This window comes from Rhopalosiphum maidis, chromosome 3 (genome assembly GCF_003676215.2).
Source record: "Rhopalosiphum maidis isolate BTI-1 chromosome 3, ASM367621v3, whole genome shotgun sequence".
Lineage (NCBI taxonomy): Eukaryota > Metazoa > Arthropoda > Insecta > Hemiptera > Aphididae > Rhopalosiphum > Rhopalosiphum maidis.
The window spans coordinates 13,305,085-13,324,164 of record NC_040879.1 but is presented as its reverse complement, the minus strand read 5'-3'; the positions used below and the strand labels follow the sequence as shown (position 1 = coordinate 13,324,164).

At 28.4% G+C, this 19,080-nt stretch overlaps 1 protein-coding gene across 1 annotated transcript; it reads right to left on the bottom strand.

Annotated features, from left to right (window-relative positions):
* Positions 1-826: 826 nt before the first annotated feature.
* LOC113559729 (probable G-protein coupled receptor Mth-like 3) lies at positions 827-18,853 on the bottom strand. Its single transcript, XM_026965471.1, has 6 exons — positions 18,219-18,853; positions 9,534-10,075; positions 7,137-7,215; positions 5,046-5,224; positions 3,574-3,748; positions 827-1,286 (listed from the first exon to the last, which is right to left on the bottom strand). The coding sequence occupies exons 1-6, from the start codon at positions 18,824-18,826 to the stop codon at positions 1,001-1,003; spliced, it is 1,869 nt and encodes a 622-aa protein (XP_026821272.1). The 5' UTR covers positions 18,827-18,853; the 3' UTR covers positions 827-1,000.
* Between the last annotated feature and the right edge of the window lie 227 nt (positions 18,854-19,080).

Here is a 19,080-nt window from a genome sequence, read left to right as displayed (position 1 = left end):
TATATGCAACTATATTATATAAAGCTGAAATTGTATTGCTACGAATAACGAAATTGTTATTAACTTTTATCAGCTAAATCTTTATATAGTTTTTGTACAATAATAAATTATTATAGATAAATATAGAATGTACCATTAATTAATATGTAAATTGAATTTGCTTTTTTAACGAATTGTGCACTATAAACGTCACAACATTTAAAATTTAAAGCAAACACATATTCTATAAATATAATTTTCACATGGCATTGCATAATTATGTTTAAAATTTCTTTTTTAAAAGGATATGGTTAATTATAATATTTACATTATTATTATGCCATAAATCTTAAAATGACGGTTCAGCTGAATAGTTATTAACACCATCTAATATTCACAATATTATTTTTTAATATAAATACAATTAATAAACGTAACAACTAACAATATTATTGTAGTTAAGATGTATTTGTGTAAAAATTACAATAAATAAATAAAAAAAATGTCAGTTATTAAAAATAATAAAAAGTAAACAACTCATTATCTATGTATAATATAGCAATAAATATAGTTAATAAATAAATTATGATATAAATTTGTGTACTATTATTGTACCTATTATGGTATTGCAGGCTTCACAAAACTTGATGCTTTTTTTTTCTTTAAAAAATACTTTGTCATAGTTTATTGGAAGTGAATAAAAGTGAACATTAAGAATTTAAGAAAAAAAGAAAACGATTGATTAAAAAAATTAACATTTTTGTTATTACTTTATTAGATAGGATTTATTCATTTTTATAAGTATATAATAATTATGTACTTATTTAAAATGGCGATAAATTGTTTAAGTAGAAAATTGGATAAATCAAATTTTATGATTATTTATTTTTATTTTATTTTTAAAATGACAACAGAAAATGTAATATTTAAAAGCAATGAAATAATCAATTTTTTCTCTGTTTAAGGCTTAAGCCCTAGAATCTTAATAGTTAATAGTTAATATTCTACATACACATTGTATTTAGAAATCGTTATAACTTTTATGAGCACTGCCGCTTTGTGACGACCCAGAGATAGTGTTCATTTTTGTCGACTCACTGTGATCCATAGAACCTCTAAACTTTTTCCGTAAGCTTATAAGAACTTTGCGTTTGGCCACAAATATAATAAATATCATCACTCCCTGTAGTGCGTTAATTTCATCTAAAATGTGCCATATGAACCAATCATTTTGTAAGATTTTAGATAATATCTCGAATGTCCATGGAATTCCCATAACCAGAAATAGTTTAATGCTCATTACAAATCTGTTAAAAAACAATAAATTAAAAGTTATTTTAAACCAAATGAAAAGTCCTTCGACATTTTTTGATTTATTAATCAAAAATTGTTTGGAAGATTTATATTGACTAGTATTGAAGATTAAACCTAAAAACTACAAAAGAAAAATATTTGATAAATAAATAATATAGTTGTACGAGAGCTTAGAAGAGTAATTAAGTTGCATTAGTCAAAGAGAACATTAAATAATAAGTAATTTAGTTTAGGTTAAAGAGAAAAAAAAGCTGATGTGTACCTAAGGCTCGGAAGTTGTAAATATTGCATACTTTTTTTTTTACAATACACTTTTGAATTATAGTAGATCAAGCTGGATCAATTCTCTACAATGATGACTTATAAGTTTAAAAATTAAAAATTGAAAGTATATATTTTACATATTTTGTCAATTCAAGAAAAGAAGAGCATATTTCTTCATTTTTGTTTACAAAGTGAATTAAATATATTATATTTAATGCTTTTTAATAAAAAATTGATGTTTTTATTTGATGTCTTGCGTAGATATTTCAGTATGCAATTTCAAAAATACTGAATATATATTTTTTATAAAAACTGTTTAGCTACCGATAGTATTTTTCAGTTAAAAATAAATTAATATTCGAAATTAACCTAAACATAGTTCTCTGCACATGAGTTCATATTTATTTTATTTTTAATTAATTTAATTAAACAATTTTTAATATAATATAATTTTAACAATGTAACAATAGTAATATATAAATTTATAAATTTGATTACATATTATAACAGTTTATTTTTGTTTATACTTTAAGCCCTATACAAATCCTAAAGCTCTTCTAATGAGTATTTTAATTTAATTTTGTTATGAAGATATGCCTGTTTATATTTTTTAAAGAACCCTTCAATAAATGATCACAGATAAATGTGCCGAAATTTTATAACATAAAGATTATAGATATTTACGGTCATTAGTGACGGTTTTTTGTTGCAAGCGACAAATTTTCTACTTTTCAGGATAGCTAAGAAGGATATTGACGTTTTTTTAAAACTTTTATAATACATTTCGTCATATGGAAGTACATATACACACATATGTATATATGTATATATTTTTCTACAGTAATAACATACGAGTATTTTTTTGTATTAAACTATTAAAATATAAGTTAAAATATGATTTTTTCATTATTTTCATAATCTGTAGTCACTCGTCACTTATATTTTGACTTACTTGTGTGATTAAAGATTACACCATTGTAGATATAAATGTTGTGAGCTCCCCTAAAATAAATATTAAGTAATATTGTTTGTCGCATACTGCAAACAAATTATATCGTTACAGTACGATTATTTTTTGTCGGATAGTGGTTACAGATTTGTTTTCAATTTTATAACTCAATTTAATTATTCTTTAGCTACCAATTGTCTAATTTATGACAATAAAGTACGTAGATGGTAATCTAGATTTAAATAACTCACAATCAAGACAATTAAGTTATTGTACAAAAATATTTTAACCAAAAATCGACGAATTATAATGTCATTTATAGTGATTATAGCTCGGTATGGCTTATGTCCTTTACTGAAAAACTGTCACTTACAACAAAATAAAGTTCTTTAAACCATCGATAATAATATATAAATACATACATAGAATAAATATAATAAATTCTCGAAGTAGGCACGTACGATTATTTATTATTTCACGTATTGTATAGTGAATGAGTTTAGATAATATAAACTGAAATTAGTTGATCGACTACACGATAAAGTCTTTACCAGAGGTAGTGAATCTTTTCCTGATCAAGTGCCAAAATTGTTTAATTAAAGTTTTTGAAAAAAATCGAGTGCCAGTTATATGCTCAGAAGTACCTATTCAACATTTTTTCTCTGGGTGTGGTAGTTTTAAAAAAAAATCCATTGTCATTTTTAATATCAATTGTGTATTTTGTTGTCTTACATATTTTAACAACATATAAGCAGCATTAGCTTGCTTCATCCCACCACATGTTATCAGTTTTGAATTGAAATAATCCATTGTAAAAAATAAATTTTCACATACGAGTATGTTGACATGTGAATTTAATATTTTAAGTATATAGTATTATGTATGTTTTAAACTTTTAAAACTGGTGACTTTATTAACTACAAAATTAAACAATGAAATAAAAATATTTTAACTTAATATTAAAATTTGGCCAACAAATATATGGCTTTATGTCATCATAGGTTCACTATCTCTGGTTTAGATACCTACCAAGAGTATGTAGTGTATCTCACGCTTCATATACTTACTTTTCTTTGTCAACAAGAAATCGCTGTGTTTTTGAATCGGTTCGTTTGAATTTATTGAGTTCAGATTTTATTCTTGAACAGTGAATAGCAGTTAACATGAACAAAATTAAATTGGCAGACAGCATAACAGACACGGGCAGTATGAAGAAAACTATATTTCCGTAGTTAGTATCGTCTAAAAAAAATTTAAATATAAATTAGTAGTTATATATTTGTATGTTATGTTATAACCATTCAATATACATATTTAATATAAACATCCAGTAGCGCCGACGTGCATTCAATGTCATTTCGTGAAATCATAAACTTTAAACAAACACCCACCGCCAATTATTATTTTTTAAGTCTAGTGGTGGGCTTTGCCGCCCGCAACACCACCCAATTAATATCTTCACTTGTTTATTAATTGTATAGTACCTACTGTAATTGGATAATTGCGTTATGGGTAAACTAAAAATGTAGACCTTGGCTAATGGATTGTATATGGTTTTGACATGTCCGTTGTGACATATGTATTATAATAGTACTTAAGTAGATAGTTTATTTGTATAAGTAGAATAATATATAAATATTAGTATAGCTATATACTAAGCTTCTATAATGGATTCAACAAAAACTTTTTTCACGACCATAAAACAGAGTTATAATGCAATGAAAAGCGTTAATAAGAAATAAAATATAAGTAAAAAATATTTTTTAATCAAAATTAAGCTAATAAGATAATCTGTAAAACTATATTCCTATAATTGTGTATTTGTGTTTTTTGTATAATAAAGATAATACGTGATACTGTGATTAAACTGATTACCGTAATACCATTGTATTCATCAGGAATGAGCCAACTCCTATGCAAACTAATTACAATAATTTTTAAAGAGAAGTTTTTTATTTAAAACACTTTTTTAAATGTTTATAAAATAATAAATAATTTATAAAATTTAAGTTGCCAAAATGTTTATTATTTTTTCACAAAAATATTTTTCAAATACTTTGTACGATAGATATAGTACAGAAATTGTCATTTAAATGTTTTTCAAATAAATATTATTAAAAATATATTATTATTATTATTATATATTTTATGGTGATTTTATTCTGGGCATAGTCCAATCACTTCCTCGACTGTCAACAGTATTTAATAGTATAAACATAAACATACAACACATTGGCCCATATTATAATAAGCAAATGCAAATATACCGTATAAATACAATTAGTACAATTATTAGTACAATTTTTATAAATATTTTTAGAAAATTCGTCAGCAAAATACCTCAATCAGTTGTTTATGCTTATGTCCGCAGTTATGGTTAACAGATATAGGTATGTTTAATCAATATTATGTATCAAACGTAAACCATTTAATATTTATACGTTTCTAATAAAGGAATATTTTATGGTTTGTTTTAAATTTATTGATTTAAAAAAACCAGTTGAAGTAGATTTTATTTTAAATAATTTTGTGAACTTACCAGAAAACCAACAACTACGGGTTCCAATATCAGGTGAAAATTTCAGTAGCATTTCGTTGTGTGAATGTTGAAATAAATAACCAGTAGATACACAAATACTTGATAATCCCCAACAATAAATATGGTATATAATGGTACGTACTGATATAGACGAATTTCTGTTTATTGAATTGTTGTACCTAAATTAAAAATAAGTTGAAATTATTATGAGCAGTTATATAAATTATTATGAGTATTTTTAGATTTTAGAAACAGTACTTTATAACTTATATTATGACACATAATATTATAAGCAATAGATTGAAATCAAAATACAATTTTTTGACATTATTTTAAGTTTGGTTTATTTAAATAATAACTATAGTTGTTTTGATTTCAATTTAAAATTATAAACCGATATTTTTATTTTATCATTTTTATATTATTGCACAATATCGATTCTATTTTTTTTTATTTGTTATCGCTTTAAGATCGATTTTAACTTTGATTTCTATCCACAAGCTATATTTTCAAGATCGCCGTTTGCACGTTTCATAAACGTGTCGTCACGCATAAATCTAAGGCATCTATTTTAAGTTTTTTCCTATTCCAATTTCAATACAAATTTAATATTTATAATATTTATCATTATAAAAGAATTTTAATTTTGATATTAATTTTATTTCAAAGAGGATTTTTAACGATTTTTTTTTCGACATTTATATAATAAGTATTTAATTATAATTATTATCCATGAATTGTTTCTTTTGTTATTAAACTACTAGTTTGTAGGAATTTTTTACACGACTTTAATATGATAATTGCTATTTCTGATTATTGTTTATTAACTATTATAGACGATTATATACTTATTCGAATATACGACCAGGGGCGATGTATGATAAATTCCAAGGATGAAGGGGGAACAAAATATTTTACACATAGGTACAGCATATTTCATTTTTACTGTTGGCCATGATAAGTACTTTTATACTTATAACAACTATACACTTTATACCTGTAGGCATATGAAATAATTTTTATTTATAGGTATTCAATGTCTCGTGTTTTGATGACTTTTAAATTTACTACACATTTACACATGCCATGGAGAGACCCACTCAACGCCCTACCTCACCCATAAAACGACCACTGGTTATAACAGTAAAACTAGTACAATCAACTATAATAAATATTAAATTTTCTAATGAAAAGGCTTACTAGTAGTAATAAGTTACTAACACAACGATAATATTATGTGTGTCGCGAAAATATCCAGAAAGTGAAAACTTCACATTCGTAAGGTTAAATTATGGTGATATAAAACGATTTGTAAGTCTTAACAGTAAAATTATAACAGAAAATTACAAATTATTTATATTTAATTAATTATTACTTATAACTTATAATTATCCATCTCTTCATTTATGGCCTAAAATTAGGGTGGCCATACTCTCGTTTTTGAAGATTATGCTCCCTTATTTCCACACATTTCGGAGGAGACACTTTGCTACGTTTTTAAAAAATAATTCCGTTATTTCCGTAATATTGTAGGTTTATGTATAAAAGAAAAAAACATTGTACACGAAAAAAATACGAAACAATATTTTTACAATTTTATATTGAACTATTGAAATCAAATTTAATAATTAACTATAAATTACAGTTTATATTTTTATAACGAGCATCGAGTAACGACGACGAACAGTAATAATTGTTAGGTATAGCATATTATTATGAGATATCGGGATGTCGTAATGGCGAATATTACGCAGTGTAATTTTATATATTATGAATAACTTGCATCCTCTTCGCACGGACATCATTCTTTCCAACAACATGCGCCTGCACACGATTCTACAACATTTGTGGAATCGTTTAATACAGTATTTCAACTAAAAGGAAAATATTATCACTAAAATACGATTAAAAATTATACAATTTTGTACAATTTTCGAATGTCATTTTTTAGAGTTGAAGCAAAATTGTTCTCGTGCCGTTTTTCCTTTGTAATATAATAATGGACACCCTAGTTTAGAAGTTTATAACTTTACAAAAATACTCATGCTTAACATTGTTTTATTTTATTATATAAGAAGATAATTTACATACCTTAACATCCAGTAAATATCGAAGCATATTACATTTAACCAGCAAAATGTTGTCAGAAATGCAAATAATGTAAAATAACCTGAAATTATACTTGAAATTAATTAAAAACACATAAACAAACATTATTAATTAATAATAAATATTTTATGAAAGTCAAAATATTAAAGACAGTCATAAAAATATTAACTGAAATGTTTTTATTTATTATTGTTTAGTTTTAAGAACTTTGAATTATTTTTGAAGTCTTAATTTATTTTATAAAACAGTCCAACCCAAGGACCTCCAACTTTTATTGCGGTGGACTCAATCTAAAATACGCTTTGGCACGCGATTCAATATTGGTTAGAGAGGAATAATAAGGTAAAGACAATTTAAGAAAAAAAAGAATAATTTTATTGATATGAAAATGTCTATACGCATCCTTATCAAAAAATGTATGGCTGTTGAAATTTCATGCAAACAAACGAACCCGCGTTACTGTAATAAATACAAATTACTAATGGCTATAATTTCAGAAACTACTTGATCAATTTTAATAAAAGTTATATAAATAAAATTTCTGAAACTCGTAGGGTGTTTTTAGTTTCTTTTAAAAACTTTTTTATTATGTTGCAATAAAGTGGTTTAATGAATTTTTTTTTTTTTTTTTACTCACGAATATGGAATACTTATAAATTGACCCCATTGGCTAACATATTATAGTACCTATTACTATTACAAGGTTAAAAATATGGTAAAATTTTCAATTCTCTTTTATACATTATATTATAATCTGTTACAATTGAAAAGAGTTAGGATGGTTATAGTATTATCATACTTAAAAAATCAAATTTCTAAAAAAATAGTTTTGTAGAATATGATGAGTGTTAGAATAAGTTGCATATTTTATTTACAAATTTTTATTAAAATGATATTTAAATAAGATTCTGATTTTCAATTCTGTAAAATGATTTATTCGAACAAATTCTATCAGTGTTGATGGCATAAAATCATAAGTAATAATATATCGTTTAAATACTCACGTACGATTCTACAACAAAATATTCCGATCATCTCCGATTAACTATTCCAAAACTAAGATATGGTTGCCCCAAAATATTATTAAAGTTGTGATTATGAGTAGGTAAAATTATCGCACATCATTTAAAATGATTAAGTGTTTTTGTTATTTTGATTATGGTATTATATATTCGCGGTATAATTGTTTTCACTTTTTTTTTTTTTAATTTAGAATTTCAAAAATGTTAGAATTTGTTCTAACGATGTCTGCAGGAAGCCAAAAATTGAACTTAAAACAGCTGAGGCAATTTAAAAAGAAGTAAAAAAATAAAGTAAGTAAATATAAATGATTAGACCAGCGATTAAATAAAATCGTTACAGGTTATGACAGAACTAATAACTCATAAAAATAAATCACTTCAATAAATTGCATATAATTTGATGTATTGTACTTTAATTTAGATTTTATTACATATTTTTGTAAATTTTTAAATAATTAATTAAAAAATGTATTTTATTACTTTTTATTACATTTTTTCACAACATGCATTTTTTAAAAGAAGAATGAACGTTTCTACGAATTTTAATATATTAAATTATTTATTTATGCTTATTATTTCTTATAATATACATTTATGAACAATGCATTTTTTTCGGTTAATTTAAAACTAATTAGTTAATAGTTATTTTCGATATAATATAATATAATATGACTGTATTTGTAGGCGGAGGTTATTTTCATAGAATGTTTTTAGCAAAATATAGTAAAATTAATTAAAAATATAATTTAGTTTGAAAAAAAAAAATGTAAAATTATTTTTTTGTGACACATCATTATCGCGGAATTATATTGTATGTCGGAGGTATTATGACCGGAATATTTTGACGTGTCACTCTCACGTAAGCATTAAAATAATTGTCTGTCCAACAACCCTAATAAAAGGAGTGCTTACAACCCCATTGGACTGTTCTACCGTATCGCATATGCATTGTAATGCATATTCGCACGCGAGTGTCAACAGGTATTATATTAATGGGCAATGGCGGTGTGTAGCGTACATAATTATCATTACGACGGACACTGATGACTTTTTGGACTCGGACGGTATACTTTCCCGTTTAAATACAATACATGCCTTTAGGTACCCATTCATTAAACCAATATTTCCAATTCGTATTATTTTTTTACATATATATGTTTTTAGGTATTATTCTTAAAACCGTATTCCGTGGGACATTTAATTACGGCGCGGACACATCGGTCCTTGGATGTTTGTTTAATTTGCTCGAAACGATTTAACGAAAACAATGTTATCCGGTCGGCGCGCACACTTCATTGTTATCGAACAACGATAAACGAATAAAATGAACAGCCGACACGGCGGTATCACAACATACCGAAGAACACGCACGGCTGGCCGTCGATGGCGTCCTGCAGCCACTGGATGGTCAGCAGGCAGACGAACGACAGGAGCAGGCAGGCCACGTAGCACATGACGTTGTAGCCGTGTACGTTGCGGAGACCGGACAGCGTGGCGTACACGAGCAGCGTGAGCGCTAGGCACACGATCGACGGCACGGAACCGGCCAGGATGACGAAGTACTTCCAGCTGCCGCGCGTGTCCACGGCCGCGGCCGCCGGGCCGGCCACCGAGGCGCACACGAACGCCTCCAGGCCGACGGCGGCGGGCGGCCCGGCCACGGCGTAATACTCCACGCAGTAACGGGTGGCCGGCACGAGCGCGGCGTCGCCGGTCAGGTAGAGGCTGCCGCCCGCGGTCAACGCGAACCCGCCGCGCACCTTGTCCCGCTTGGCGCACGCGAGCCGCGCGTAGTACGGCAGCACCGTGCTGTTCGCCCGACCCGCCGGCCGGCCGCCCGCGTCCGTCTCGTAGGCGGACAGCGCGAACGGCGTCTCGCTCTTCTTGCACCCGCCGGTTCTGGATAACACGACAACATAATATGCTCGTTAGTTGGATTGCCGGGGCGGAGGGCCGAAAAGTCGTAGTTTCAAAAATATACGAAAATAATTTTATTTTACTCCGACCTTGATTTCATATAGCGTAAACAATTACGATCGGCCATAAAAGATGAAAGCTAAATACTTATAGAAAATCAGAAGAAACATTACCGTTTGCAAAAGAATGGCATATAGGTAGCTTTTATAATGTTAAACGGAATTCAATGATATATATTTTTTCCTAATACCGTTTCAAATTATTATTTTAAACTACAAAATCGTACGATTTGTGTTTTGGAAAAATAATTTTCTAAATTTCATTCAGAAAATAGACACTGGTAAGGTTAGGTATTTTTATATCTAGTCAATAGTTGACTCGAATAATGTTCGTAATTTATGTAAATAATTTGGACAAATAGATAATTATATTTTTAAGTAAATCGATTTTGAAATAAATATAATGTGTGTCGGATGCCGACGAATCGGGCGTCGGCCAATCGGTACGCCATGGACTCACGGATGAGAGTTTGGATATTGGGATTTTTTTTCTTTATACGTCATAACGTATAAATAATTTTAAATTTGTGATACGACGTTATGTGTATTGTGTATGTACTATATTATTATCACAATATTTTGATTAATTATTTAATAATATAATCTATAAACATGCGTATGGTAGTGTATTCACTGCGGTGAAAAACGAAAAATGACTGGAAAATAGTGCAAAACGCTTCAATCGGGTAGAATAAAAAATAACGACCGTTTTTATAAATGTATAAAAATAGTACATAATATTATGTACAAATACAATACAGTATATTATGTGCATAATATATATATTGATATGCTGGCCGCACGTGCATGGACGTTGTTTAGATAAACACATAGCGTATCGATAATAGTATGTAAATAGACAGTAAATATTATGTACACATATGCATGTAATGCACTAATAATAGATTCCAATAACAATTTAAAAAATCGGTATACCGGCCAATACGTTTCGAAAACAGTGTTATTCGGATATATCGGTTGACGCGTATTGACGTTCGGGCAATAGAGAGTTTGTGTAACAGAGATTCGGATAATCGAGGTTCTATAATATATGAACGAGTATATTGTACATTCATATAACACTGTAGACGCAATTTAATTTTTGCTTTTATTTTAAGGTGGGGGAGGAGGCTAAATTAATATGTTTCTTATATAAGCCCCTTAAGGTCATTACAGAATAAACATTGTTTTTGTTTTTTTTGTTAGAGGGGACCAACATTTTTTTAAATATAAATTCTGAAAATTTATAGTCGATAAACTATTTTCACCACTAAAATGTTTCTACTTTTGAAATTTTCGTGGTAACCCCGTTACAGCCTTGAAGCACCTCCCTTAGTTTATTTCGAACAATTTTTTACATATTACAAGATGTATAGGCCACATTTTATTGATTTATTGTTATTATTATTCAGGTCTATCTAGATAGGGGCTAACACCCATACACACTCGTGGACGAAAAAATTATTAACAATTCCAAATAAGAAACGACGAGGAACTAGCACTATCTAAAATCAAAAATAAAATAACCAGTAATTGATAATATTATTTTATTAAGAATCTTCAATTTTTTACAATGTTTTAATTTTTAAATGAGTTATGACCATATTTATATTTTAGTATTTTACACACTCACTTAAAAACATACGAGTGGTGAGGTTGGTTAATAATATTGTTGTACCTTAAAGTTAATAAAAATATGTCAATTTATTTTAATATTAAAGTCAACAAAATAAAATCGGTTCTACTTAACAAAAGTTTACTATTTTACATGTTTTTAAACCGGAAACAACAAATTCGAGTGTAAAAAATGTTTCAAGGCACTATGTTTTTCTCTTTTTCTACACGACGGTTGGAATATACTGACTTGTCATCAAAAAAGATAAAAACGCCATCTGTGTTAATTATGTGGACTTTTTTAAATCATTTAAATTTGTCTATGATATAATTATTATCAATTTTAAATTATAATACCTTGCATATTCATAACAGTATTTAGTAATTACTTTTCATAAAAAAAGTCATCGCACAAAAGGTCAATTCTCTCTAATATTAAATCAAACAACATAAGATTAATTCTGCTGAATGCAATATATGTTGTTCATGGTTCAGAAAGAAAGTAAATGATCGTATGCTCACGTCGTTTCAATCAATGTTATACAATTTTAATGACAAGTTTTTTAGTACATATAATTTGATGACAACCACAATATGTTTAATTCACAGCAGTTGGTTTAATAAAGTCGACAAAAATTAATGTTTAATCGATTTTAAAAATTGCATGTAATAAATTATATAAAAAAAAGTAATCATATGATTATATAAACGATTTTATTTGTAAAATAAAAAAAAATTCCATGGACGTGTCTATGCTGAGTGGGTATAGAAGAAGTTAAGTGTATCTCATTATTGATCAGGTCACTGAAATGAATGTGTTAAATTTGAGTTTAGTGATAAATCATTCTTACAATAAATAATAATTCTGATCGAAGACGGTAATATAAAAAAGTTAGTTTAGTTACACTAATACAATAAAAATATTATAAACATAATTAATTCCTCATACCTACAGGTTTTTGTTTTTTTTTATTGTAATGAAGAGTTAAGTTTAGCTTTTAGCTACGTTAATTTTTTTTAAAAAACTAAAATATTATGACAAAGTTTGATATTCAAAAAGATTTTTGTTATTTAGTTGTGATTAAAAAATAGTATCGTAAAATTTGTCAAAATTTACTTATTTATAAATTATTTTGTAATAAAAAATATGTAAAAATATTTTTTCAAGCTGAAAATACAATATTTTTCATTAGTTGTTCTTACAACAATCTAAACATATTTTAAAAATAAAAATTTTTAAAATCAATTTTTCATTAAAAATGGATAATTAAACATGATATAACAATTTTAGTTAATTTCTTGTAATTCAAAAAATATTCATGGGAACTTGATACTTTTCAGTTTTCACCATTACGTATATGTATTATTATTTACTATTTACAATGCAATTTTCAAAGTATTTAAATAAGTTTAAGCTATTTATACCATGAACCTATTCATACCATTCTTAGCTATGTAATTATGTTGGTATTGACTAATACTCAAGTTATTTATGTATAATAAAATAATATTTATATAATTATTATGTAAGTATAAAATTTGTTTTTGAAAAAATTAGTTGAACTTATTATATTATGGTATTATTATATACCTACTTATATAAAAAAATATTTGTGATATTATGTAAAATGTAATTAAATATACTTGGTAATGCAGGCTGATAGACTACTATCATTTGTATAGTTGCAAAAGATGATAACAAAAAAAAAAAAAATCATAAAAACCCATTATTGTTATGTTATTACACCTATCGTCCCGTCTTAGAATCTAAAAGTCAAAAGTTTCAAATTCTTATAAATAGCCAAAAACTAGTCAATACTTATTTTGAAATATCCAGAAAATACTATTTTACATTTTTTGTTTAAATTTCTGTAAAAGTGCCAACAACATACAACTTGCTAATATAAACCTCTTATAAAGTTTTAGGGCGTCGCATTTTTTTACTATACAACGTAATACGTGTACACACACACACACATACACGATAAAAAATCACACATTATTGTAAAATCCGTACATTCATGTTTCGCAAAGAATCCTAAATAAGGTTACAACTGATACAAGTATTTTGGAAATGATCTTATGAAGTGATTGCTGGGAGTATAACCTATTAATTAATAAAGTATTAGATATAGCTCATTATAAAAGTGAAGAAAAAAAGGGAGAAGTGATGTCAACATTGTATCCAAATGTGGTGCAAGATTTGCTTCTGGATGAAAATTAAAATTTTATAAATATAATATTATAATTTATTATGTACACATAGAAACTAATTTAAAAATTCTAAAATGATTAATATTAATATTTAATAAACAAATTAATAATAATACTTAATTTGTAACTATTTTTTTCGTAGGAAAAAGGAATTATACTTTTGGTTTTATTTTCGCGGTGAAACATTTTGAAAAAAAATTGTATTGATACTTGATGGAAACTAACTTGTAACTTGTAAGTATTTTGAATTATATGTAATTAGGTATCTTAAATATAATATAATAAAGTATTTATATGTTTGTATAGGTTTAAGAAAAATAATATTTTAGTTGGAAATTAAACAAAAATGATGCACTATGAACTCAAAATAATTAAATCTTGAAAAATCCAAAACATTAAGTTATTCAACTATAAAATGGTCGCGTGTGTTTTTGTTTTTTACGGCATTTGTACATTCAGTAAGTCAACTTAATTTTTTTGAATTGAGAACAAACAAGTATATTTTGTATCACAAACTTATGAAACATGATGATATTTTTCTTTGCATTGGAACTTATGAGTAAATGTAAATGTTTACCGATAATTTATAGTACTATACATAATGCAATAGTAGATACTGTATATGTACAATTTAATTTGAACTATAATATGGTATTTACCAACTAACGGTAAAACTATAAAAAAAACTTTTACTAAATTCTTTTAAAGAATTGATCCCTGTGGATTTTAGACTTTTTCTTATTCACATTGGTAAACCCTAGGATACCTATACAAAATTCGGAATAGTAAGTTTTTTTATCGAATACAGAATGATTCGTTATTCATTAATTTCATTATATATTACAATACTTATAACGCGCAGATCGTATAGAATATGTACAAACAATGGTGGTAAAAGTAGTCCGAGCTCTATTATTATGATCGGGAAAATAGGTTTGATATGGGTTCAATAATTTTACAAACACAATCGGATAATATTGTATTCAAAACTATAACTATGCAGTATACATAGTGTTATAGTGATTACGAATTAAATCACAACGTTATCATAATAATAATTTAGTTTTTATTCGACTATATTTTTAAAAATATTACATGTTGTATTAAATATTTTTAAACTTATTGCTTGTTTATAATATCAATATAATATCTACATTCTACATCATTACTTACATGATACAGTGGTAGTTAAACGTATATAAACGTTACGCGTTCAGTTATATTTACATACGTATAATTTATGTAAATACCTACTTACAAATCGCGTTTATTGGTTGAGTCGTTATCCAACACTTGCGAGTCCGTTGATCGTATACATTTGTATACGTTTTGTTTTATATTTAAAAATTGAATCGAATACATAATAATATATCATAATTCAAAATATTCTATTTTTAATATTATTTGTGTATCTCCACTTTAATTCTTTCAGATTATCCTCATTTTAATTATAATTACGCTCGTCTAATAACATTGCTTAAAAGTGAATTTAAGTTTAGCAAATAATAAATTTTAATTTAAAAGTTGTAATAATATTATTATTATTATGAAAAATATCTCAAAAAATGACCTATAAAAAAAACTTTTTTATCGCATAGAAACCACTAAACCACATAATATATGCAATATAAATTATAATCACATTTTGACATAATATCAGTATGCAATGATAAAACCCAGTATACACTATGAATTTTAATATTTATACTCGAGAGACCCGGTGCCCGGTGGTTTATAGGTACTCGCCCATTTATTATGAATAAACTTATCAAAATGTATGTATAATATAATATGTTGTTTGATAAGCCTGCAGTCGGTTACTATCAAATCATCCTTTCATCTCGTATATTAATATAATCAAGACGTACTGAGGACAATAATAAGAGGGGCGTATCCTGCAAGAGACATAATGCTACTTAGACCAAGATTCTCTCATTTAAGTATACGAATATATTAAAGAAAAGCATTGACGTTTTATACATTCGTAATAAGTAATAACTTATGTGTAATGCGTATATTTGTTACCGTTAAAATATGTAATGCGTTATTTAATAATTTAACGAACTGCTTTAGTTAAAGTAGGTATTTACAATTTATGATTAAATTTCGATATTATTATTATAAATTCCGTTGAATAACTAATTACTCTAAACATTCCTTAATTAAGAATAGTTAAAATAATCGCACATCAGTACCTAGTTGAAGAGTAGATATAAATGTAAATATGAAAAATACATGTAAATACGAACATGTTCAGTGGGGCACATTATCTTCTAATAGAATAAATAAATAAAAAAAAATATATTAAATTATATTAATTACATTCAAAAGTAATATAATATTTTATACTTGAAATATATATTATAAATATATTCATACTTAGGATAAAATGTAGTTTTAGACAAAAAAGATAGGTACATAGAAAAAATGACGATTTCAGAATGAATACCTTCATACACGAAATTATAAAAATACTCACAACATTATTTATTATTATATTATTATAATAAAATATAATTTTTTAATTTTAAAAATTAATTTCATTTATGAATCGCCTAAATTTAAAAGTGATGCAGTGGAATAACAACTATTTATTATTAAATGACAATTTGGTGGTTATAAATTATATAATATACATTCTTATATTTTAATTACATGATATTTTTAATTATTTATGTAAAATAATAAATATAATCGTTGTTCCTATTATCGATAACGATAACGACACTAACTAGTTTAAACGTAGTCAACATTTTATTTTATCCTGACTATACTTCCAATGTAGGTACATAAAATACACACATAACTGAACAATTGCTGGGAATTTATAAAATATCTAACTGAATTATAAAAATATATTAAGTACTTGGTTTATTATCATCTTTATTTGATTAGTTTAAACTATAAAACATCAAATATTACGAAACATTACTGTTTCATACTGTAACGCTAACATATTATAATACATTATAACTAAATAGATTAAAATATCTTCGTGTTACAGTGTTATTCCTTCATTTTATTAAATTTAATAATATTTGATGCTTAAGTCATAAGACTTAAGACAACAAAAATGTATTATTACATATAATATAATATTATGTTCAGTTTAAAAACGCTTTAATAGACTACATTCAAGAACACTATGTCTATGCATTTTGCGCGATTACAACAACTTTGGTCTACAAAATATACACAGTCTTATTATTTTTTAATGTCAGTTGTTGGCAGTAGAGTGGTTACTGGTTAGTATGATGATTACTGTTTGCGCCGGTAAAATAGTTCACGGGCATCTTTGTTTTATTACGCTGCATTCCGAACACGTAATATTTTGAAAACTATATAGGTAGCTATATGCTGTACAAATCATATGGTACTGACGGCACTGTTGCAGGTATATATCGTTATAATATATAAAAATAAATGCATGCAAAATAAAAGAATTCAAGAATTTAACGTTTCTCCTCGATCGTTATACTACGTACCATTGGGGCATTGGATTGTACTACCCAAAAACGCCTACAAAACACCAGTGAACACGAATTGTGGGCTCAAGGAAGTTTATACTGTTTATAGTATTATTACTATTAAACCATTGATTTGAGATTATTATAGGCGAAAAATCAAAAATCGAAAAATATTGAAATGAAATAGACGAGACTAAGATAAATATTCGAATAAGATGTCTCGTGAGTTTGAACGGGTTAAAGAACAATGTGGATTTCGTTTCAAATTTAATCCACCCTTTAAAAGTCTATATTTTATATTAATATTGTCTTTACATATTTTACGTACGTATGTCCACAAAAACGTAATAATGTCTATACCTGTGAATATTTTCACCGAGATAATATTTATTTAAACGACTGACATCGAAGTTGCTTTGGCGGCAATATTGTCCATATTATTTATTTATTCAAGCCGATCTTAATTTTATGACCATACGGATCAACTATAAAATATTGATAAAAATAGAAAAATCGTCACGCCAACCTTTTTTTTTTAAATTCTCGCACATATAATGTGAACCTGAGATCCGAGAGTCTTAAAAATCTTGTTTTCTAATTATTATATCTCCCAAGAAAAATGTCATTCGTGGGTAGCAGAATCCTACCAAAATACACACACACACACGTCTCCCCCCCGCACACCACAACCACTTCCCAGTCGCGACTTTAACTATATAGTTATACACTCGGAGTAAGCGCATGCTATACTTATAAACGCCGCGGACTTACTCGGCGACGATCATCCGGTCGCCTTTGCAGCACTTGTTGACGCACGTGTAACGGCCCCGGTCGCAGTACTGGTCGCGCGGCCGACACGTCCTGGCCACCAGCTCCTCGGACGGCGTCAGGTCGAAGCAGTAACCCGGCGGCAACCCGTCGGCCGACGCGTCCGCTGCTCCCATCAGCCCGGACACCCCGCCGGCGGGTACGTCGACCAGCACGTGCGCGGCGTCGCACTTTGGCGGCTCGTAATCGTAGCCCACCACCGCCGCGTCGGCCGCCGCCCGGAAGCCGTCACGCAGTCGCCGCATCATCCGCTGCCGGTACTCGTCGCCGTCCGCCCCGGCCGGTCCGCAGAACCGCATTTCCGGGTCGTACGGCCGGCCCGGCGGACAGCATTTCCGGACCGGCACGGCTGTCCGGTTGTCGTCGCACGTCCCACCGTCGATCGTCTCGATCGCGTAGAACGTCCGGTTTCCGTTCCGGCAAGACGCGACGCCGCCGCCCGCGACAGAACTACTGTCGCAACAGACGGCGGCGTCGGCGGCCGACCAACAGCCGATCGCGACAACGAGGAGCAACGGGACGGCGGCGAAACACGATCGGACGGTATACATCGCGTGTGCACACTGTTCGCGCGGCGACGGTAGACGGTCGCGATAGCGACGTGCCGACGCAATCGAGACCGTTCGACACGCTGCCGCCGCCGCCGCCGACAGCCGCGCTCGTATGCGATATTGTAAAATAACATTATACTGGTTTCCGTCGCATAAATATTATTAAAATATATTTTGTTTTTGAATTATAATAATAATAACTATATCATGTTGGGTTTTATGAATACATGTGATTTATAATTAGTTATTATACG